Genomic DNA, 21,910 nt, shown 5'->3' on the forward strand with positions numbered 1-21,910 from the left:
CAAGTAGCTGGGATTACAGGCATGTGCCAGCATGCCCAGCTAATTTTTGTATTTTTGGTAGAGATGGGGTTTCACCATGTTGGCCAGGCTGGTCTCGAACTCCTGACCTCAGGTGATCCACCCACCTCGGCCTCCCAAAGTGCTGGGATTACAGGTGTGAGCCACCGCACCCGGCCAGGTGAATTTTTTTCTGCTTAAAGGAACAGCTAAATTCACATCGGTTTAATTTTCTATGCCAAAAAAGTGAATGGTAAGCAAAGCAACAACTAATGAACCTGGTGGCTGACATTCTGCTAGCAATGACATAAGACTTTACAATTGTAATGTGATCTATTTTTATAATTGTTTATAATGGTAACTGAAAGAAATGGGTCTTTTGGTATCTGTTCAATTTTTTTTAGGTTATTTCCCTAAGGAAAAGGCAAATTTAGAATTATTCTCTCTTTCAGAAAAGAGGTGATGATTTTGAAACCGTCTCCTTCTGGCTCTCTAACACATGCCGATTTTTGCACTGCTTGACGCAGTACAGTGGAGAAGAGGTGAGAAAACCTTGATTACAAAACCAGCATGTTATACTTTCTCTGACCTTTTTAAGGAAAAATTTAAAAGCACAAAATGTTTAACCATTTCTTTATTTAGAAACCCAAATTCAGAGGTGGCTTGGAAGTTCATTGCTTTGTTCAATGTTCACTCTCTATGAAACAGTGATTTGGAGAATGACAGCTTCTTCTTTACATTATGAGAAAGCATAGAGAAAATAAAATGAGCATTGGTCAGTGAATAGTTACCAGAAGTGAAACTTTTTGTCAGTATGTTTTAGTGGGCATTTCAAGAGCTAGTATCAGAATAGTGAACTATTTAAAGAAACTAATCAATTTTGGCTTGCCACAATACCTTAAAAGGTGATCAAAGATCATGTCTTTCAATTTGTCCAAAAAAATCTCTATTGTTTTTGTTTGTAGGGATGTGTTCATTAGTTGTTTGATAGACTTCAAATATTTCAAAACTATGTAGAATGTTAATAATGATCATTAAGGGCTGCTTAGTATGTGTCAGACAGCACTTACTGTACATGGTGTTATTTATGATCATTAATTCTTACAGCATCTCTGTGAGGTAGGAATTATAGCCCACTTTTACAGATGAGGAAGCCAAGGCTCACTGGGGCTCATTGATTTGCCCAAGTCCTCTTGGCCACAAGGAGCAGAGCTGGGATCCTGGATCTGGCACCGCTGAGGGCCCATGACCCTAACCAACTGCCTTCCATGCCTCCCATCCCTTTGCCAGGAGGGCAGCAGAGAAGGTGCCCAGTAGCATTTCCCGAGCACCCCAAGACCCAGGCCTGTCCTGGCAGATGATGGGAAACACAGAGATGAGCAAGGCCCGGTCCTTGAGAAGACGGGGCCAACAGACCAGAATCCCCCTGAGGAGTTGTTGACCGCATCCTGTCAGTCCCCACTTTTGGACCAGTCATTAAGTAGGTGGTAAGGAGGCAGATGCTTGGCTGTGGGGAGAATCCTCAAAGTAAGCACTTGCCTTTATCAGGTAGCGTCAGGCAAGCAACGTGTTAAACTGCAAAATGACTGGAAAAAGGGCCGCCCATTCAGTTCCATTTTAACAGATACCACCAAAGATTCCCTTCTAACCTCTGACTGAAAACCATGGTGTGGGTACCACGAAATAGAGTAAAGGGAACTTTTTGTATGTATTCACCAGTCTCTGTAGAAATTGGTCTATTTCAAGATTATATATGTCCTTTGGGTGTAGTTTTTAAGAACAGGACTATAATGAACTGAAGTTAAGAGATTAGTACTCTAGATAATTTAGTGTTTGACAGTAAGCCTGCTGTTTCAGAAGTGAAACACCTTTTTATTTTATTTTATTTTTTTAGTTAAGTTCCTCCAATTTGTTTCATTGACATTGCTGTTGGGAAGACTTAAATGCTAGGTTGCCAAGTTTAGGTATTGTTGAAAAGCTAGTAAGAAGTGGAGGGGGGGTGTGATGGAAGCGAACAAACACACGTCAGCATTGCAGAATGTCAGTCCTGGCATTTTAGTGGGGAAGCTCCTTGGACAGAGCAGAAAAGAACATGAAGATGCTGATCAAATCGGAGATAGTTAAACTGAAGAGACAGGTTACTTCACGTGTATCATTAACTTTGCATTATGACTCTAGGGCTTTATGAAGCACAACACATCTCGCCAGAATGAACACTGCCTCACCAATTTTGACCTGGCTGAGTATCGGCAGGTGCTGAGTGACCTGGCCATTCAGATCTACCAGCAGCTCGTGCGGGTGTTAGAGAACATCCTTCAGCCAATGATTGGTAAGGCCAGGGCCCCATTGGGCATTGCAGCCTGCCTATCATTCGTGCCCATCAATAAGTAGCCTCCAGGGGCACATGTTTCAGGGCAGCTATTCATTTGGGGAGCATAAAGTAGTAAGATACAGGGCTAAAATTAGCCGAGGAATCCCAGAAACCCAGCCATAATTAACTGGGATGCATGAAAATCACTGCTTCCACAAGACTGAAACAGTAGTTTCTGGTTTCCTTCCCTAATATTTAATGTTTAAATTCAGTTTAATGCATTGAATTTTAAAAAATTGTTTTAAGTTACCAAACACTGTTATCTTTTTTTTTTTGAGTCGGAGTCTCGCTCTGTCGCCCAGGCTGGAGTGCAGTGGCCGGATCTCAGCTCACTGCAAGCTCCGCCTCCCGGGTTCACACCATTCTCCTGCCTCAGCCTCCTGAGTAGCTGGGACTGCAGGCACCAGCCACCATGCCCGGCTAATTTTTTGCATTTTTAGTAGAGACGGGGTTTCACTGTGTTAGCCAGGATGGTCTCGATCTCCTGACCTTGTGAGCCACCCACCTCAGCCTCCCAAAGTGCTGGGATTACAGATGCCAGCACTGCGCCCAGCCTATCAGCAGGCTCTTAAGGCTACTTCCAGCTACACTTTCTTTCCCCATCCATGCATTTTCCATGTTTCCACAACTTCTTCATTTCCCTTCTGTGGGCTCATAGTGTTTCCTTTGCTTTCATAGGCCACAGTTAACTAGCTATTTGAGACATCAAAAGCTGAGGAAGCCATGGGAGATGGCAATGTTTTCTTCAGATGTCCCTTAAAAAGTCAGTAAAGCACTCTAGGTGGGCGAAAATATAGGAGGTAACACAGATACCAAGAAGGTCAGCTTCAGCCAATTTTTCTGTTGCTTTGCCTGTTTCTATTGGCTGAATAAGAAGTTCACCTGGACCAGGTGCGGTGGCTCACGCCTGTAATCCCAGCAGTTTGGGAGGCCGAGGCAGGCGGATCATGAGGTCAGGAGATCGAGACCATCCTGGCTAACATGGTGAAATCCCGTCTCTACTAAAAATACAAAAAATTAGCTGGGCGTGGGGCCGGCGCCTGTAGTGCCAGCTACTTGGGAGGCTGAGGCAGGAAAATGGTGTGAACCCGGGAGGCAGAGCTTGCAGTGAGCTGAGATTGCGCCACTGTACTCCAGCCTGGGCGACAGAGTGAGACTCCGTCTCAAAAGAGAAAAAAAAGAAGTTCACCTCAAAGAAGCCCCAATCTAAATCCTTACCCCCATCTCCCAGTCATTTAACAGCAACAACAAACGTGCCAGTTCTAGGGAATCTGTTTAGCACAATTAAATAGCAAGATGAACCAGACGTGGCCTTTGCTCTCAAGGGACTCACAGGGAGTGGACATCTCAGAAACATTCTAGGGGAGGCATAAGCCAAATGCTAAGAGAGCACAACAGGGAAGCAGCCAGGCCACAGGTGAGAAGACGAATCCTGGGAGACGGAGGTCAGCCCAAGGGCCCACTGCTATTGTGGGAAGCCCAGAATAAGGAAGGGCCCAGCTCTCCAGCCACTCCCCTCTCCCATGTCTTCTCCAAGATGATTGTCAGTGCCCTGCCTTTCTTACTGTTTTTGCCTGTGGGGCTCAGATAACATGGAGAATGCTTATCTTAACCCTAACTGCTACCAATCACTCTCAAAAGCCCACCCAAGACACACACACTTGTGCTATCACAAGGCTACTGCTTCTTACTCTTCTTATTTTAGAAGAGACACCATTAAGTTTACTTAAATTTATAGTAAATTTTTGCATTTAAGAATTATTCCTTCAGTAAAGTTTAAAATCCAGAAGCCCTTTTGCAGTGAAGTTCCTTTTCCCTGTATCTTGGCACCCAGATCTTCCTTCCTTCCTTCCTTCCTTCCTCCCTCCCTCCCTCCCTCCCTTCCTTCCCTCCCTCCCTCCCTCTCTCCCTCCTTCCCTCTCTCTCTCCTTCCTGCCTTCCTTCCTTCCCTCCCTCCCTCCTTCCTGCCTTCCTTCCTTCCTTTTTTTTTGAGATGGAGTCTCGCTCTGTCACCCAGCCTAGAGCCCAGAGGTGCGATCTCAGCTCACTGCACCCTTTGCCTCCCAGATTCAAGTGACTGTCCTTCCTTAGCCTCCTGAGTAACTGGGATTACAGGCACACGCTACCACACCTGGCTAATTTTTGTATTTTTAATAGATATGGGGTTTCCTTATGTTGGCCAGGCTGGTCTTGAACTCCTGGCCTCCAGTGATCCACCCACCTCGGCGGCCTCCCATAGTGCTGGGATTACAGGCGTGAGCCACTGCGCCCAGCTAATTTTCCTAAGTTGAATGTGTGTGTGTGTGTGCACATGGATGTGTGCACGTGAAAGATTTCCTTCCACATCTTCTCCTCTAACAATTGAAATATTCCTGCAGTCTCAGGCATGCTGGAACATGAAACGATTCAGGGCGTGTCTGGGGTGAAGCCCACGGGGTTGAGAAAGCGAACCTCCAGTATCGCCGATGAGGGCACCTACACACTGGACTCCATCCTCCGGCAGCTCAACTCCTTCCACTCAGTTATGTGTCAGCACGGCATGGACCCTGAACTGATCAAGCAGGTGGTCAAGCAGATGTTCTACATCGTGGGGGCCATCACCCTGAACAACCTACTCCTGCGGAAGGACATGTGCTCCTGGAGTAAAGGCATGCAGATCAGGTGAGCAAACGCCAACACCTGCGACAGTCTCTTTTTGCTGCCCGGCTGGCCTGCCAGGGTTGTGGAGAGCTGATGGCTTGTTTTCAGTCCTTGCATCTCATGTCTGATGCCATGCGGCCAAGCGGCAAGGGGGAACCTGGCACGGAGCCACTTTCCCTTGCCTGGCTGGATTTCTTCACATCTCATTATTGCTCCCTGTTTGTACCCTGCCGACAGGTTCTTCACATGCTTGATAGGAAACCCTACTCCACTGTGAAGCTTGCTTATTTGGGGGAGTGAAGAGATGATTCAAACATACACAAAGATGAGATAGCTGCTTCCTCTCCTTATGTGTGTGTTTTAATTATACAATAAGAAATTATTAAATTATAATAATGAATATTTGTATTGTTTGATTGCTTTTAGAAACATATTTTTGGAAAAATACCTTTTTGTACCTATGACAACAAGAACAGGTCTAATAGATCTTTTACTAATTATTACAATATCCCCCCTCTATATTTTAAGAAAAGCTACACTTAATTTTATGCCCACTACTCCTCAACATAACCTCATTACTGTAACATAATTTTTTTTACAAATTTTTTATTTTTTATTTTTTTGAGATGGAGTTTCGCTCTTGTTGCCCAGGCTGGAGTACAATGGCATGATCTTGGCTCACTGCGCCCTCTGCCTCCCAGGTTCAAGCAATTCTCCTGCCTCAGTCTCCCAAGTAACTGGGATTGCAGGCATGCACCACCACGCCTGGCTAATTTTTGTATTTTTAGTAGAGACAGGGTTTCCCATGTTGGCCAGGATGGTCTCGAACTCCTGACCTCAGGTGATCCACCTGCCTTGGCCTCCCAAAATGCTGGGATTACAGGTGTGAGCCACCGCACTGGGACACAAATTTTTATTTTAAAACAGCTAGAATATTCACCAAGAGGAGAGAAAAATGATTTCTCCTATGAAAGTCTTAGTAGTTACTCAATCTCAGGAACTCTTAGTGTTCTTTTCAAATTTTCCATCCTGACTCACACTGAATTGTAGTGAATTTTAAGACAATAATGCTTTCCTCTCAGATAGTGGAACATATTTCTCTATAAGGTCTGCATGGAAGTGTGGAGCCGCCTGTGGTAATATTATGCTGGCCCCTATTTGCTTGGGTGCTAAGTGCTGATTGTGTGTCCATTGGCCTCAGTCTTCGGACCGCTGCCACTTGGTTGGCTGCTTCGTGAAACCTCAGTGTCTTTGTAGTTTGTCTCTGTCCCCATTTGGAGTCCTTGTCTCTTCCAGTGGCCCTCCCTTGCCTCTCTCTCCCTTCATCCCGGAGCTTTCTCAGGTCACCATCTTCATCTCCTAGGCTCTTCCCTTAAGGCTTGAGCACAGGTATATGTAGGGCTTCTGGTTATTCAGTTACCTGATTTGAAGTTTGTCTTAAGAGAGAGTACTTCAAGGATTATCAAGTCTCACCCTGCAACAGTAACCCAGCTCTGAAATTGTAAGAGAAGCTACAAAGTGTTTTCTGGCCAGCCCACCAATAAAGACAGAGCTACATTATGTATTCTATTTTGTTTATTAGCAAGTCTAATAACTTTTGCCATAATGACTTCACTTCCATCTTCCATTAAAGAGAATTACATTATCTTGTCATTTAATCTTATATAATGATGATTATAATCCTCATGACTATAATAAATTTTTAAGCACAGCTGATGAGATTTAAGAAAATTGAACAAAAATACTGCCTGTCATTTTAACATAAATCCTGACAAGGCCACACAAAAAAAAATTAAGACATTTTTGACAACATTCAGCAAATTTGCATTCTCTGTATCTCTCTCTTTTTTTTTTTTTTTTTTTTGGAATAGGTACAATGTCAGTCAACTTGAAGAATGGCTGCGTGACAAGAATCTGATGAACAGTGGGGCTAAAGAAACCCTAGAACCTCTCATTCAGGCTGCTCAACTTTTGCAAGTGAAAAAGAAAACAGATGATGATGCAGAAGCCATTTGTTCTATGTGCAATGCTTTAACTACTGCCCAGGTAGAGCAACTTTCCCTGTTATGAAATAATTTAACATTCTTTAGGGAAGTAAAGAAGTCTCCTACTTATTGCTTGTATTTCTGAGCTGACTTCATCTGTGTCCAAGAAGATATTTACCTGTGCCGATCTTAAAGCAAGGAGATTTTGCCAGAAATTAATACATTTCAGTGCTAATTATAGTTAAATATATTTAATATTCAGCCAGTATTTATTGAGTGCTTACAGTGTTCTATATAACATTGAAGGCACTGGGATGCACCCAAAGGCACAACAAAGCCCCTGCTCTCATGGAGTATACAGTCTCTGCAGCTTCTATTCCATAAAATAGCTTTCTATATTATTTGATAATTGAGTGGATTATCAAGTAATGACTTTGTTTTTAGAGACAGATAATTCTTGTTACTTCAATTCAACAGATGACTAATTGAGCCTCCATCTCAAGGCACCATATTTATTGCTGGGGAAGATGCTTCAATAAATAAGGAAAAATTCCTGCCTTCAAGGAGCTTACGGTTTAGTAGGGCAGACAGAGTCGTATCCAACTGACTCTACCGTAGAGGTTCTAGCAAATTCTATAGTAAGATGTCTAAAGGAAGTGCTGAGGGGAGATAACTGTATTCAGGAAAGATCCTATTAATCTGGGTGTTGAATTTAAAGAAGTAAGGGAATGAGAAGGGCATTTGAGGATGATAGTGACAGCATGAAGCAAGGCACAGGCAAGAACATGCCCAATTTTCTTTTTGCCCAGTTATTTTCTGTGCTAAGTCTTAGATTTTCTTAATGTTCATCATATGTCCTATAACATGAAATTTTCAGTTTTGCCCAATACAGTAAAAAATCAGTTCAAGACCAGCCTGACCAACATGGTGAAACCCCGTGTCTACTAAAAATACAAAAATTAGCCGGGCATGGTGGCAGGCACCTGTTATCCCAGCTACTCAGGAGGCTGAGGCAGAAGAATCGCTGGAACCTGGGAGACGGAGGTTGCAGTGAGCCAAGATCGCGCCACTGCACTCCAGCCTGGGCGACAGAAAAAATCAGTAGGCTGGGCATGGTGGCTCACACCTGTAATTCCAGCACTTTAGGAGGCCAAGGCAGGCAGATCACCTGAGGTCAGGAGTTCAAGACCAGCCTGGCCACCCTTGGTTAACAGTTACCACTTTGGGAGACTGGAAGGATGGGAGTGCGGACATTTATTTTTCATGTTTTATTCTCTTGTGCTGTTTGAATATTCTTCTAAATGTACACGGCTTTTTACAATATTACACAAACATTACATTGATACATTCTCCTGTAAAAATTCAAATAACAAACGTAAATGTGCAGACCAGCTCCTCCTTCCTTCTGGTCCCAGCCCACCACTGAGTAGAACTGAAATCCGTATGCACAGATCCTTTTAATTTTCCAGATTATAGGTGCCCAGTGTGTATTTGATAATATGCCAAAAACTTTGATCATTTCATTTCTCACAGATTGTGAAAGTGTTGAATTTGTATACTCCTGTTAATGAGTTTGAAGAAAGAGTCTCTGTGTCATTCATTCGTACTATACAGGTAAGAGCTCCCATCTTCTTTGATTCACCAACACAGTCTTTTGAATGGACATTTTGTGATTTATTGAAGGATAATGTGTTATCTTTTATCTTATTTTACAATGCACTAACTTTTTTGATAATAGTTTATTGGGAAAATGAAGTGAGTTTAAAACAAAGGTAAACATTCTTCATTAGTTGAGAATTTGAGGGTAGAAATTTTAGTAGAAAAAAGTCTTTTAGATTCAAAGAACTGATGCTCTGTTAATTTTTTTTCTTAATCTTCTCAGATGCGTTTACGAGACAGGAAAGACTCTCCCCAGCTGCTCATGGATGCTAAACACATCTTTCCTGTCACCTTTCCTTTCAACCCATCTTCCCTCGCGCTAGAAACCATCCAGATTCCAGCCAGCCTCGGCCTGGGCTTCATTTCACGGGTCTGAAAGTGATGCCCAGGCAAACATTGACAATACATCTCTTGCCTGAAATAAGAACCCATTATTTCCAGTGAGCTATTGAAAATGCATTTTTAAAGAGACAGTACTGATTATCTCCCATATGAGAAGTCATTAACTGGAAATCTCCCTAGAATACTTTCATCACTTTGGAAACAAAGATAGGCTCTTTTGTGCTGTGTTATCTTTATAGCAACACTCATCCTTAACCAACTAGGTACCCTGAGTTTACATACAGGAGAATGATGGAAGGAAGGGAGGGAGGGAGGAAGGAAAGGAGGAGAAAAATGTGTCTTCAGCTGGCAGCATTTATTTTAAATCCTTAGCACTGCATTTGAATGGTATAAAAAGCATAACTTCCATAGATGAGCTGTTGTTAGGAAGGCACCAAAGAATCTCCTCTGCACTAAACAGGAGAATGGAAAGAAAAGTCTCCATTGAGTACATATCATATCAGTTTTAGGAATCAATTATGTTGATATTGTCAAACTGGTTCAAAGAAATAAACTGGCAATATGTAAAGTAATTCCTCATTTGTGTCACTATTATATAGAGATATTAAAGGAATGTTGGTTTGCTAAATAGTATAGATGTCCATTTGTACTATAGTTTACTGAGCATTTTAAATTGCTGCTACATACTGTCTTCTTAAAATGTAAGTGATATTCTTATTAGGCACTACAACAATAAGTTTCTCTTATCAACTCTGTTTACAATTCAATCAGATCACAGTTTTAACTGGATTATATGCAAATACCTACAGATTCACCTGCACAAGTAGCAGACACTGGAAAGTCATGTAATAATATGACAAAATGCTTGACATTTAGGGGTAGGATTAGACAAAGTGGCTATTGTTGATGTCATTATTTATTCAGGATGTATTACACTGATGTGCTCATTAATTTTCCCTGGGTGGATATTGCATCAGGGTACAGTGTTCTGTGCAGTGACTTATTTTTAATTACCAGATCCGATTCCTTCAGTGCATATTTTCAACCTTGACAGGTTTTCTCTCTTCTTAATTTATTAAGAATTAATCTAGGCTGGGTGTGGTGGCTCACGCCTTTAATCCCAGCACTTTGGGAGGCTAAGGTGGGTGGATCACTTGAGGTCAGGACTTTGAGACCAGCCTGGCCAACATGGTGAAACCCCGTCTCTACTAAAAATACAAAAATTAGCCGGGCGTGGTGGCACGTGCCTGTAATCCCAGCTACTTGGGAGGCTGAGGCACGAGAATCGATTGAAACTGGGAGGCGGAGATTGCAATGAGATTGAACCACTGCACTCCAGCCTGGGTGACAGAGAGAGACACTGCCTTGGGGGAAAAAAAAAAAGATTTAATATCACTCACTATCCAGAAAAGATTGTCAGAATATTCATGATTCAGGTCTTGAAACTTTGATTATGCAAAAGAAGGTATATAATAAATATTTCATTATGATTCAGTTTTTAAGGCTTTGCAACTTCTATAAGTGTTCTCAGATGCCACTAGATACTTTTAAAAACATCATATTAGAAATACTTTAAGAAGACTTATATAAGAAATAGAAGATTGTTGAATTTTACAGAGGATTTGGTTCATTAAGACCCAGATTCTGTAAGTTGTCATTCTGAAATTCTAGTTAAATATATTCACCATTTTTCTTAGGAATCTTATACAATAAATCCTTCAGGTTGCACAAAAGCAAATTATTAGTTTTCATTAGAAACTCTGGTTCTGAATTACAATCATAGATTATATCATTTAACTGTTAGATGGTCTATAAAAATGACAAATCTTATTAAAATATGTGCAATATTTATGGAAGTCAAACAGCTTCATATCAGTGATAAAGATTGTTATTAAAAGATGAATACTGTCTGTTAATTCACGTGGGCCTCAAGTTCCTTGTTTATAAAATAAGAGAGTTGGACACTGATTCTTAATGTCTCTTCCACATTTAAAATTCTCTCTTCTCAGCCCTTAGATTCTAGAGAAAAAAAGCTGCAGTTATTCAGTAAGTTCATTCTTTGATGGAAAGACCAGTGTGTAGTGCCTGTCAATTCCTTAGGATTAATCAAATGTAAAATCACAGGTTTGTGACCGTAACCTTTCTTAAATGTACATGATTTATGTACATGCTTTTAGAAGGTCCTACTATATTTGTATTATAATTAGTTTAATTTTTATTACATCATATACTGCTTTATTCAGTTTGAATACATTTATTTATTTATTTGCAATATCAACCAGAAGCACTACCAATTGCATCAGATTCTCCCAGTTTTTCCTGGTTGTCAAGGCGGTTTTCAGTGCACAATTTAGTCACAGCCATTTGGTTTGTACTGAATGTGTCAGAATCTAACAGCATCCGATAGGCTGTAAGTTGGGGACTTGCTAAGAAAATGCAACCGTGGTACAGGCTGTCCACCTCAGCCCTGGAAATCTCCCAGACCTCCCCCAGCTTCATCCTGTGTAGCACGACTCACGTGCACCCTGAATCTTCTCAGGTCTTCCAGGTCACGCTGTAGCTCTCACTGCCATGCAGCCCTTTTTTTCACTCCAGACAGCTCATGTACTGAAGCGTCATGAAAGAAAGGCTATGGTCTGAGCCTTTCTCTCCCTCCTCCTGTCTTTCTCCTGTCAAGTGCTGGAGCCAGAGCTCCCACAGCCGCCCCTGCTGGTTTCTCCTGTTCAGTGATGGTGGCACAAAGGTTCTGCTACTCCAGGCTCCAGCTTCCTCCCAGGCCTACCCAGAGCCCCAGATGAGGGTCTGAATTAACCTCTCTTGGTTAATTGGCCTGGAGATTTTTAGTCGTTCACAAGAATCCTTGTAACCAGGAAACCCTAAGGTCCAGTAAATGACTCTGTATACCATTTTATTGAAGGTAAAAGAAGATTCTGCTGACTATGGGGATCTTTGGGCCAGTTTGAGGATTGCTTTCCCTCTGAGGTTCTTTCTCTCTGTCAGCCACACTTTCTCACCCAACTTCAGACACACCCTGCCACCCTTTCCCCTACACATTCACTCTTCCGCTTCCCTCAACTTAATAGTCTCTCCCGTTGCCTGCTGTTTGTGCACTGACGGCAGGTGGATGGAGTCAGTCCTCAGTTGCCCCGGCTGGCCTTCCTGGTGCTTACCATCAGCCCAGTCTTTGCGCTGGTCTTGTTCTTGCTTCTCTGCAATACATTCCTTCAGAAGATCAGTCATTGACTTTTTCTTAATTCCTCTGTGACACACAATGGGAATTCAAAGGAAGTGATCTTAAAAGTCACAACAGTTCTTTATCTCAATAATCCCCTCCCCATTCACCTTACTACATACAGACTCACCTCACACCCTTACAACTTGAAGCTGAAGAATTAAAAGTAATTTCCCTTCTTGCAGCTTTTCCTCAGGTTAAGGCTTTGATCTGCCCGAGAGTAACTCTAAAAGAAGGGAAGATAAATATGGGATAAAATCCACAAAGTGCAGCTTCTAATTCCTTTGGAAGTTTAAAAAATGTCCACGTATCTAATGCTTCTTTCATCAGGTGCAGAAGCACAAAAACATATTCCAAAGCCAACTGATAGGAGATTTGGGGATTATTGTCAGTTTGGATGAGTTGCTGTGTTATTTCTTCATTTCCATGGATAGCTGATAGTTGGCTCTTTCTGGGTGACTACGTGGAATATAGATCAAATATGTTAGTAAGGTTATAGCTACATGCTAGGGGAGGCTATGAAAATACTATATTATTATAATTTCAGTGTAGTGATTGTTGTGAGAAATTACTTTCCTGGTAACCCTAGGAAAATGAGCACCTGCCACCATCCTGAGAAGTCCTCACACAGTGCGCTCGCTCTCTCTCTCTCTCACACACACACACACACACACATCACTAATTCATAGAGTTCCTTAGCAGGCATAGTCAAGGATCCTCCGGGTAATGTCAGCTGCTTATGATAAAACAGAGCCAAAACTAGTGCATCCTGTTGAAAGTAATGCAGAAACAGTACCTGGGTCCAGATATGCTTTCCTGCAGCGCTTTTCTCTGTTACCTCGTTTCATCCTCACAGCAGCATGGACAGTGGATGGGGTTGCTTCTACAATCATTTGCCGATAATAGCTTGGGAATAGAGATAGGGGCAGTGACTTGCCTGATGTCGCACAGCCCTCTGGCTGTCCCGCTTTCCCATACGGAGCAGTGGTGGTGTGGGCACCTGTGAGGCAGGAGACTTTAAAAAGTCGTGAGGTCACGTGCTGCCCCTCCTGGTACATGTGGAATGCACCTGGCCAGCAAGGGGTGGTTTTTTGTCCGAGGTGGCAGCTGGCATGTGGGAACGGACCAAGTGCCGAGTACCAAGTTACTTGTTTTAAGGGGACCAAGTGCTCAGCGCCCGGCGGTTTTCTTTTTTGTCGTAGTTACTTGCTATAACTAGGCTTGACTTTTGTCGTGAATCAGTGCTCTCTGGGAGGGTGCAATATTCTGTTTGGGCATTAATTGGTGGCAGACTATCTCAACCAAAAAGACAGGAAGCAGCAAAAGTCTCTCTGAAATTAAGAGGAAAGTTACTCTCCACACACCCATCAGAGTCCCTGTTGGAGCCACCAGGTGAGCTGTGCAGCCTGGACAGGCCTGCAGCTATAGGCCACCTTCCCAATTTAGGTCCTCAGCACAGGGGAGCCCAAGCCACCGAGTACCTTCTGAGAGCTGTCACTGGGCAGGCCATATACATGTCAGTGTGTGTGTGGGCGCTGCAGTGTGTGCATGCCACAGGTGTTGACGGGTGCTAGGAGGGGTGCTGTGTGCATGCACGTTGAAGAGGCTCTGTATTGCTGTCGCCTCTGCTCATGGATGAGTGCATTGTAATTTGTTCTCAGGCTGTGCTGTGAGGGCCGCCTTAACCCTTGCTCCCTTCCCTTCTAGAGCTGCCTTAAGTTCTCCAGAACTTTTCTTCTGTAAAGGATATCTTGCCTGGAAGGGATATCTTGCCCTGTTTCTCAAGGTTTTGTGAGAGTTTGGATTGGGTGTGGCCCTGCATGACCCTTCTTCTCCTGTACTTCCTCTTTCCTTTCCAAATGGGAACTGGAACTGTGGGGCAGCGACAGTCTCAGAGCCAGTGAGAGGCCAGCTGAGAGAATGCTTCTGAGTCAGTGGGACCCTGTGTCACAAGTAAGCAAATGAATATGTGAAAGAAATTATGGAGATAAGTTAGATTCTTGGTAATACTTAAATGTCTTGCTTTCTACTAACCTTTTGTTACTAAAGGTAAAGGGTATAACTCAAACTTTTTGTGGACATTCTTTTCAAAATTTTTTAAGAACCCTGTACTATAAAAGGTTGAGTAAAAACAGGAAAGCGTTCTATAAGTTCTGTTCTGTTGTATCACCCTAAATTAAATAAACCAACCTGAATTACAGTAGATTTCTCAGTAGATCAGGAACTGAAAAATACTATGTAAAATATCTTCCAAAATGCTTTTTATACTTTTTTTATTTGTAATTTGGTCTATCTAAAATGTTCATTAGCTTAACTTAATGGATGTTATTGGATTCATATGACTAACATTTCCTCAGTATTGTAATGCTTGAAATATTTGAAAGAAAAAATGTTGTTTTTTAGTTGAAACTGGTATATATAATTCAGTGCTTGGCAGGTCAGTATATTTTTATGCATTTTTCAGCGTCAGCAGTTTCAAATCTTATTGTTACTGTGTTACAAAATTTTAGCCCACATTTCAGGCTCCCTAAATCATTTGAGCCATTATTTTTCCCAACAAATGGTGAATTTTTTCTTTAAATGTGGATATATATGTTGTAATTTATGGTTCCTAGTTATGTATTTTTGTGGGATCCTGCAGTAAAATTGACTTTTTTGTGTCTTTGGGAAATTTAAATTGCTCTAACAATGTTGCACAGAAATGAGTTCATGCCATTTAACATATTGTATTTTAATTATTAAGTTCATTAATTTACTACGAAATTGACATGCCTTTTAACTAAAATGAAATTGAACATTGCGGTTTTCAAATATTTTCCTTGTTGGGTCTGGAAAAGGAATTCTACTTTGATCTGCATAGAAAATTTTGATACAATTTTTTGAGAGTTCTTAGGTGAAACATTTACCCATTAAAAAGGAAGCAGAAATACTGAGACATGAAAGGCATTATCAACTAACTCTAGACTCTAGAACCCGTTCTAGCATATCTCACGTGCAATTTTAAAAAATAAGTTAATAATTCATCTCATATCAAAAAAGCCTTTGAAACATGGGTTTTCACTAGATACCACCTAGTGCTAAGATAAAAACCAAAACAATATCAGAATTACATTTATGCTCTAAATTTGTAGTTGTCCAATGTTGTGCTTAGTAAATGTGTGTCATTAATGCTGTATTCTCCTAGCTATTATAGAAACTTGTTTAAATAAAGATATGGATATAAAGAGTTTTTGTCAGTGTCTTATAAATAACTCCACTGCACATTTTAAAACAACAAAACAAGTTGTTTTCCTGAAGACTGGTGAATGTAAATACAGTCTCTCCCCATGAGAATATTCTAAGAAGTCTTGGAAATTTAAAAGTTGACGAGTTCCCCTCCTAAACTGGACAACCTAGTAATATATATGATAAAGAAGAGAACTGCCAAACACTTAAGCAAACAGAAACAGCTGAGGAAAAGGTAGTGTCTTTTCTTCAAGGGAAAGTCGTGCCTAAATATGTTGGAATTCTCTGACAGAGAAATAGACATAACCAAGGGGAATTTGAGATACATAATCTACTTAGACTTTCAAAAGGTTGAGGGTGTCATTTGTGTCAAAAGTTCTACTTTTAATATAGTGGGAGAGTAGACATTTTTTGGCGTAGGACATAGATCAAAGAAGTATGCAGATGTGCTTTTTTGGGTAAGGAAACAGAGCAGTTATTCAGACCTGTGATGATGGAATTAGTCTCATATTTATTGATGGTAAGAAGGAATTAATATCATCATGTACCACATAACATTTTGGGTCAATGATGGACCGCATATATGACAGTGGTCCCGTAAGTTTATAATACTGTATTTTTATTGTTATCTTTTCTATGTTTAGAAAAACAGGTACTTACCATTGTCTGCAATTTGCGGTACACTAATGGGCTATACAGGTTTCTAGCCTGGGAGCAATAGGCTATACCATATAGCCAGGGTGTATAGTAGGCTATACCATCTAGGTTTGTGTAAGAACACTGATATTTGCACAATGATGAAATTGCCTAATGATGCATTTCTCAGGGCATATCTCCTTTGTTAGTAATGCATGACTATATGACTGTACATGGTTTTCATGTAGATTATACACTTCCTACTTCCATGACACATTCATTCAACTCATTTGTTAAGTACTTTTCTGAGCACTGCAACAGGCCCTTGAAATATATCAGCTTCCAAATTAAATTCAATCACTGGCCCCATGAACCACAGCAGAACACCAGTATGTTACAAGCAATAAAATGTCAAAATTTGCAAACAGTTTTTCTTTTCTTTTCTTTTTTTTTTTTTTTTTTGAGACAAAATCTTGCTCTGTCACCAGGCTGGAGTGGAGTGGCGTGATCTCAGCTCACTGCACCCTCTGCCTCCTGTGTTCAAGTGATTCTGCCGCAGCCTCCCGAGTAGCTGCTACAGGCACGTGCCACCACGCCCAGCTAATTTTTGTATTTTTAGTAGAGATGGGGTTTCACCATATTGGCCAGGATGATCTCAATCTCTTGACCTCGTGATCCGCCCACCTCGGCCCCCCAAAGTGCTGGGATTACAGGTGTGAGCCACCGTGCTCAGCCAACAGTTTCTTTTTCTAAATTAATTGGAACCAAGTCAAGATTATTTCCCCATAATAAAATCACTCTCATCCAGTTGCATTTTGGTATGATCATTAGGATTCTTTCTGGGGCATATGGCAAAAATCAAACTCAAACTGACCCAACCAAGAAGGAAATGTAGGCCGGGCGCGGTGGCTCAAGCCTGTAATCCCAGCACTTTGGGAGGCCGAGGCGGGTGGATCACGAGGTCAGGAGATCGAGACCATCCTGGCTAACATGGTGAAACCCCGTCTCTACTAAAAATACAAAAAACTAGCCGGGCGCGGTGGCGGGCGCCTGTAGTCCCAGCTACTCGGGAGGCTGAGGCAGGAGAATGGCGTGAACCTGGGAGGCGGAGCTTGCAGTGAGCCGAGATCGCGCCTCTGCACTCCAGCCTGGGTGACACAGCGCGAGACTCCGTCTCAAAAAAAAAAAAAAAAAGAAGGAAATGTATTATGTAACAGAACTAAAGTTCAGAGAGATATCCAGGTGCCCAAACACTGACATCAGGGATCTCTCCCTTTCTTTCCTTACTTTTGGCTTCATTCTTAGTCATGTTCTCCCCCAAGTGACAAAGATGGCCCTCAGTAGTGTTTGGCTTCATTCTATGGCTCTGCCTTCAGTAATTCTCAGTAAGACATTTTAGGGTGGAGTCTCATTGGCTCGAGTTCTACCTGCATCCTCCGAATAATCACTGTGTACAGAGGAGTGGAGTGCTCTGACTGTCCTAGCCTGACATACCCCCCACTGAAACTAGAAATTGGATCATTCACAGAAAACACAGGATTGATTAGGTGGTAGTGGGAGTTCACCAGAGGTAAAACGGTATAATTAACAGAGGAAATGAAAGCAATGTATGTCTACAGTAACGCTTTTCTTGAATGGGAAAGAAAGGGACACGAATTGCGTGCAGCACTGGGAATGTGCCATGCATGTGAAAGTGTGGAGCTGCTGGGTGGGTTCCTGGGTCTTAGCAGTCGGCATAAGTGCACAGAGAAGTAAGCAAAGTGTTACACAACTGAAGAATTTTGAAATCAAATTTACCACCCCAGAAAGGGACCTGGGAAGACATGTGATTTGTTCGCGTTGATCACCTTGCTGCTGAAACCAAAATATAATGGACATTATTCAAAAGGAGAGAAATAAAACCTGCCATACAGAGCTTGTTAGCACCATGTTGGCCAGCTATGGGCAGTTCTGGTCATTGGGTTTCAAACAAAATGCAAGGGAATATAAGAGGTTCAGAAGAGAATAAAAGAGATAATTGAAGGAAAAGGATACTACACATAAGAATGGTTTGAAAATCCTGAGACAATTCAGCCTAGAGAAATGAATGCCAAGAAGGTAAGAATGTGGGCAAGTACTAAAAAGTTATGCTTGGTTGGGCCGAGCGTGGTGGCTCACACCTGTAATCCCAGCACTTTGGGAGGCCGAGGCGGGTGGATTACAAGGTCAGGAGATTGAGACCATCCTGGCTAACACAGTGAAACCCCGTCTCTACTAAAAAATACAAAAAACTAGCCGGGCATGGTGGTAGGTGCCTGTAGTCCCAGCTACTCGGGAGGCTGAGGCAGGAGAATGGCGTGAACCCGGGAGGCGGAGCTTGCAGTGAGCCAAGATTGTGCCACTGCACTCCAGCCTGGGCGACAGAGCAAGACTCCATCTCAAAAAAAAATTATGCTAGGCACAGTTAAGGAAAACATGAACTACCTACCAAAAGTTAAATATGGTAAACAGACAAATTTTGAAACTTCAGTTACTGAAAAAGAAATAAAATACTAGTTTATGTTGTCAACCATAGACTTCTGAAACTCATTTCCTAAGAGTCTGTATTATCAAGAAAGCTAAATGAATTTGAAGAGAGTTTAGTCAATGCTACTTGTGACCAAAAAAAAATTTCCACTGAGAAGATCTGGGTTATGTCAAATCTTCAGGTTATAATCTAGGAAGACAAATGGTTGCTTTTCACAGGACACCCATGGTCTGCTAAAAATAGGTCTCTGGGCTAAATGGCCTGTATCTAGGATGACCCTAGCTAGGATGGAGGAAAATACAGGTAGGAATGGGGTTGGTCAACAGAAGTGAAATGGGCAAAGAAAGGCCAAAAGCCCATGGAAAACCATTCTTGAGTTGACATTAAATACAAGAGGAGAAATATTTCTCACATTTCAAAAGTAGCTTTTAGGAATTCCACTTCTGACATGATAGCATAAGGAGCTTTGCAGACAACTCCCTAAGGAAACCAGTGAAACCAGTGAGAATTATTTTAAAAACAAACCAAACCTGCAATTTTTTAAAGTCTCTAGAAATGGTCCTAAGGGCATACACTAAATGAAGAAACGCTTATTCAAGAAAACATACTAAAGCTTGATAAGAAGAGTAAGCTTGTTGTATCTGAACCTCCCTCCTTCCATCTTCCCAGGTCAATGAGACAAAAACTCCACTCTAGACTGGTATAGCCAAGAACTCAGGGCTTCCTCTCTGCCAGCTCACAGTAGGAGGGCTGTCTTCCTGGGAGGGGTAGGATGTCAGCACTTCTCATCCTGCTCCCAGCCACCTCTTGCTTAAGCTAAGTTTCAAATAAATGGAGTCAACAGGTGGGGACTCCCTACTACCCAGCCCCTACTCATGGCTCACAGGCCCTACCTTGGGGATATCACTGCTGAAAATACTGGGACCCCAGTGGATCTCGTTCAGGCTTGTAAGGTGGTGCTCTCATGCTGGGAAAGGCCAACCAAAAAGACCTAAGGCCACTATCCCCCATCCACTGAGCATTTGGCTCCCATCACTCAAAGAGATGCAAACCACTGTCCCCACCTCCAGCTCCAGAACAATGGCTCAGAGGTTTTCACCAGGAGCAGAAAGCTCCAAATTTCTTCCTAAAGGAACTGACTTCATTTGCAAAAGAGTGTAAAGAAGTTCAAGCCTAAGGGCACTTCAAAAACAGTGGAGGTTGCAATGACTGGGGATTGGGAGGGGATTGGTAGATTTATTAGAGTTATAGGCTAAACTTTAGGCTATAACTTTCCTGGAGAGAACTGGGAGAAGAGACACCAGGAGGAGTCCTTGCAGGATCAGAACAAGTCTCAAACATTGACCTCAAGAACTATCCTTTCAAAGGAGCCCAAAATTGATAGGATACTGTCTGTGAAACAATATGTTCCTTATAGCATTGTTGAAAATCGTAATTGGTGGAGTTTAACAGCTGAATGTTAACACAGTCAAAGTGAAGCTAGCCAAAACCATTGTCATCTCAGGTTTGACAGGCTACACTGCCTGAGAAACAACATCAGAGGCTTCCCACTATGGGGTGGTGGGGGAGGGCCAAATAGATCTTATTGAAATAAGCCAGCTGATCACTAAAACATAAACAAGCCCAGTTTATTTACAAAAACAAGGACCAGTATGCAGAGCTACTACAATATATTATCAGAAATATCCGGATTATAACCAAAAAATTACAAGACATACAAAGAAACAGGGAAGTGTGACTTATAAGCAGAAAAAAAAAATCAGGCAACAGAAACTGCTTATAAGAATAACAAGGTGTTAGATTAACAAAGATTTCAGAATGGCCATTATAAATATATTCAAAGAACTAAAGGAAACTATGGTTAAAGAATACATTTGATGAATGACAACAACGATAAAAGAACAGGAGGGAGGAATAGGAACCTTTTGATATTATAAGGTACTTGTACTGTACTTTATACACTGAAGTGATACCATGTTCTGTGAAGATGGGCATGGATTGGTTATAAATGTGTATTGCAAACTCCAGGGCTACCACTGTAAAAAGTAAAAATAGAAGTATAATTAATATGCTAAGAGAAAAAATTGAATTACATTAAATGCTCAATGAAAACCACAAATGGCAGAAAAAAGAGTGGAAAACAAAAAGTAGAAACAAGACCAAGGGCAACAAATAGACCAGTAACAAATATGGTAGATATTAATCCAACTATATCAGTAGTCAGTGTAAATGTCCATGGTCTAAGTACACAAATTAAAAGACAGAGATTGTCAGAGTGGATCAAAAACAAGACCCAACTACATGTTGTCTACAAAGCGATTCTAAAATTCAGGTGGAATTGCAAGGGACACCAAATAGCCAGAACACTCTTGAAAAACAATAGCGAAGTTGGATGACTCTTCCTAATTTCGAGGCTTACTACAAAGCAACAGCAAAGTAGACCATCTGGCTCTGAAAGTAAGGATAGACAGAGACATCAGTGGAATATAATTTAGAGTAGGGAAATAAACTATGTGTTTATGATCAATTGATTTCAACAACGGTGCCATAGCCATTTGATGGGGAAAGAATAGTCTTTTCAACAAATAATGTTGACACAATTGAATAGCTAATGCAAAATAATAAAGTTAGGCCTTTGTCTCATACCATGTACAAAAAACAAAACTCAGCTGGATGCAGTGGCTCACATCTATAATCCCAGTGTTTTGGGAGGGCCAAGGTAGGAGGATCACTTGAGGCCAGGAGTTTAAAACCAGCCTTAGCAAGGTAGTGACCCCATTTCTACAAAATTTTTTTTTTTTTTTTTTTGAGACGGAGTCTTGCTCTGTCGCCCAGGCTGGAGGGCAGTGGCACAATCTCGGCTCACTGCAAGCTCCGCCTCCTGGGTTCACGCCATTCTCCTGCCTCAGCCTCCCGAGTAGCTGGGACTATAGGCACCTCCCACCACGCCCGGCTAGTTTTTTGTATTTTTTAGTAGAGACGGGGTTTCACTGTGTTAGCCAGGATGGTCTCGATCTGCTGACCTCGTGATCCGCCCATCTCGGCCTCCCAAAGTGCTGGGATTACAGGCTTGAGCCACCGCGCCCGGCCTACAAAAAAACTTTATCTAGGCATGGTGGCATGCACCTGAAGTTCTAGATACTACAGAGGCCAAAGGGGAGAATCACTCGAGCCCAGGAATTTGAGGCTGCAGTGAGCTATGATCATACCACTGTGCTCCAGCCTGGGTAACAGAGAGACCTTGTCTCAAACAAACAAAACCTCAAAATGGGTCACAGGCCTAAATGTAAGAGCTAAAACTATAAAACTTACAAGAA

At 41.9% G+C, this 21,910-nt stretch overlaps 1 protein-coding gene across 1 annotated transcript in view; it reads left to right on the forward strand.

The window, feature by feature from the left end:
- Positions 1-10,897, forward strand: part of LOC116268656 (unconventional myosin-Va-like) — a 213,476-nt gene extending 202,579 nt beyond the window's left edge. The window contains exons 36-41 of the mRNA XM_031668673.1: positions 450-539; positions 2,176-2,326; positions 4,747-5,029; positions 6,880-7,054; positions 8,527-8,607; positions 8,876-10,897. Of these exons, the coding sequence (XP_031524533.1) occupies positions 450-539; positions 2,176-2,326; positions 4,747-5,029; positions 6,880-7,054; positions 8,527-8,607; positions 8,876-9,028 (933 nt within the window). The 3' untranslated portion in view covers positions 9,029-10,897. The remainder of the gene's footprint in view (positions 1-449; positions 540-2,175; positions 2,327-4,746; positions 5,030-6,879; positions 7,055-8,526; positions 8,608-8,875) is intronic.
- Positions 10,898-21,910: the final 11,013 nt, after the last annotated feature.

The sequence above is a fragment of the Papio anubis genome, chromosome 7 (assembly GCF_008728515.1).
Source record: "Papio anubis isolate 15944 chromosome 7, Panubis1.0, whole genome shotgun sequence".
NCBI classification, from domain to species: domain Eukaryota; kingdom Metazoa; phylum Chordata; class Mammalia; order Primates; family Cercopithecidae; genus Papio; species Papio anubis.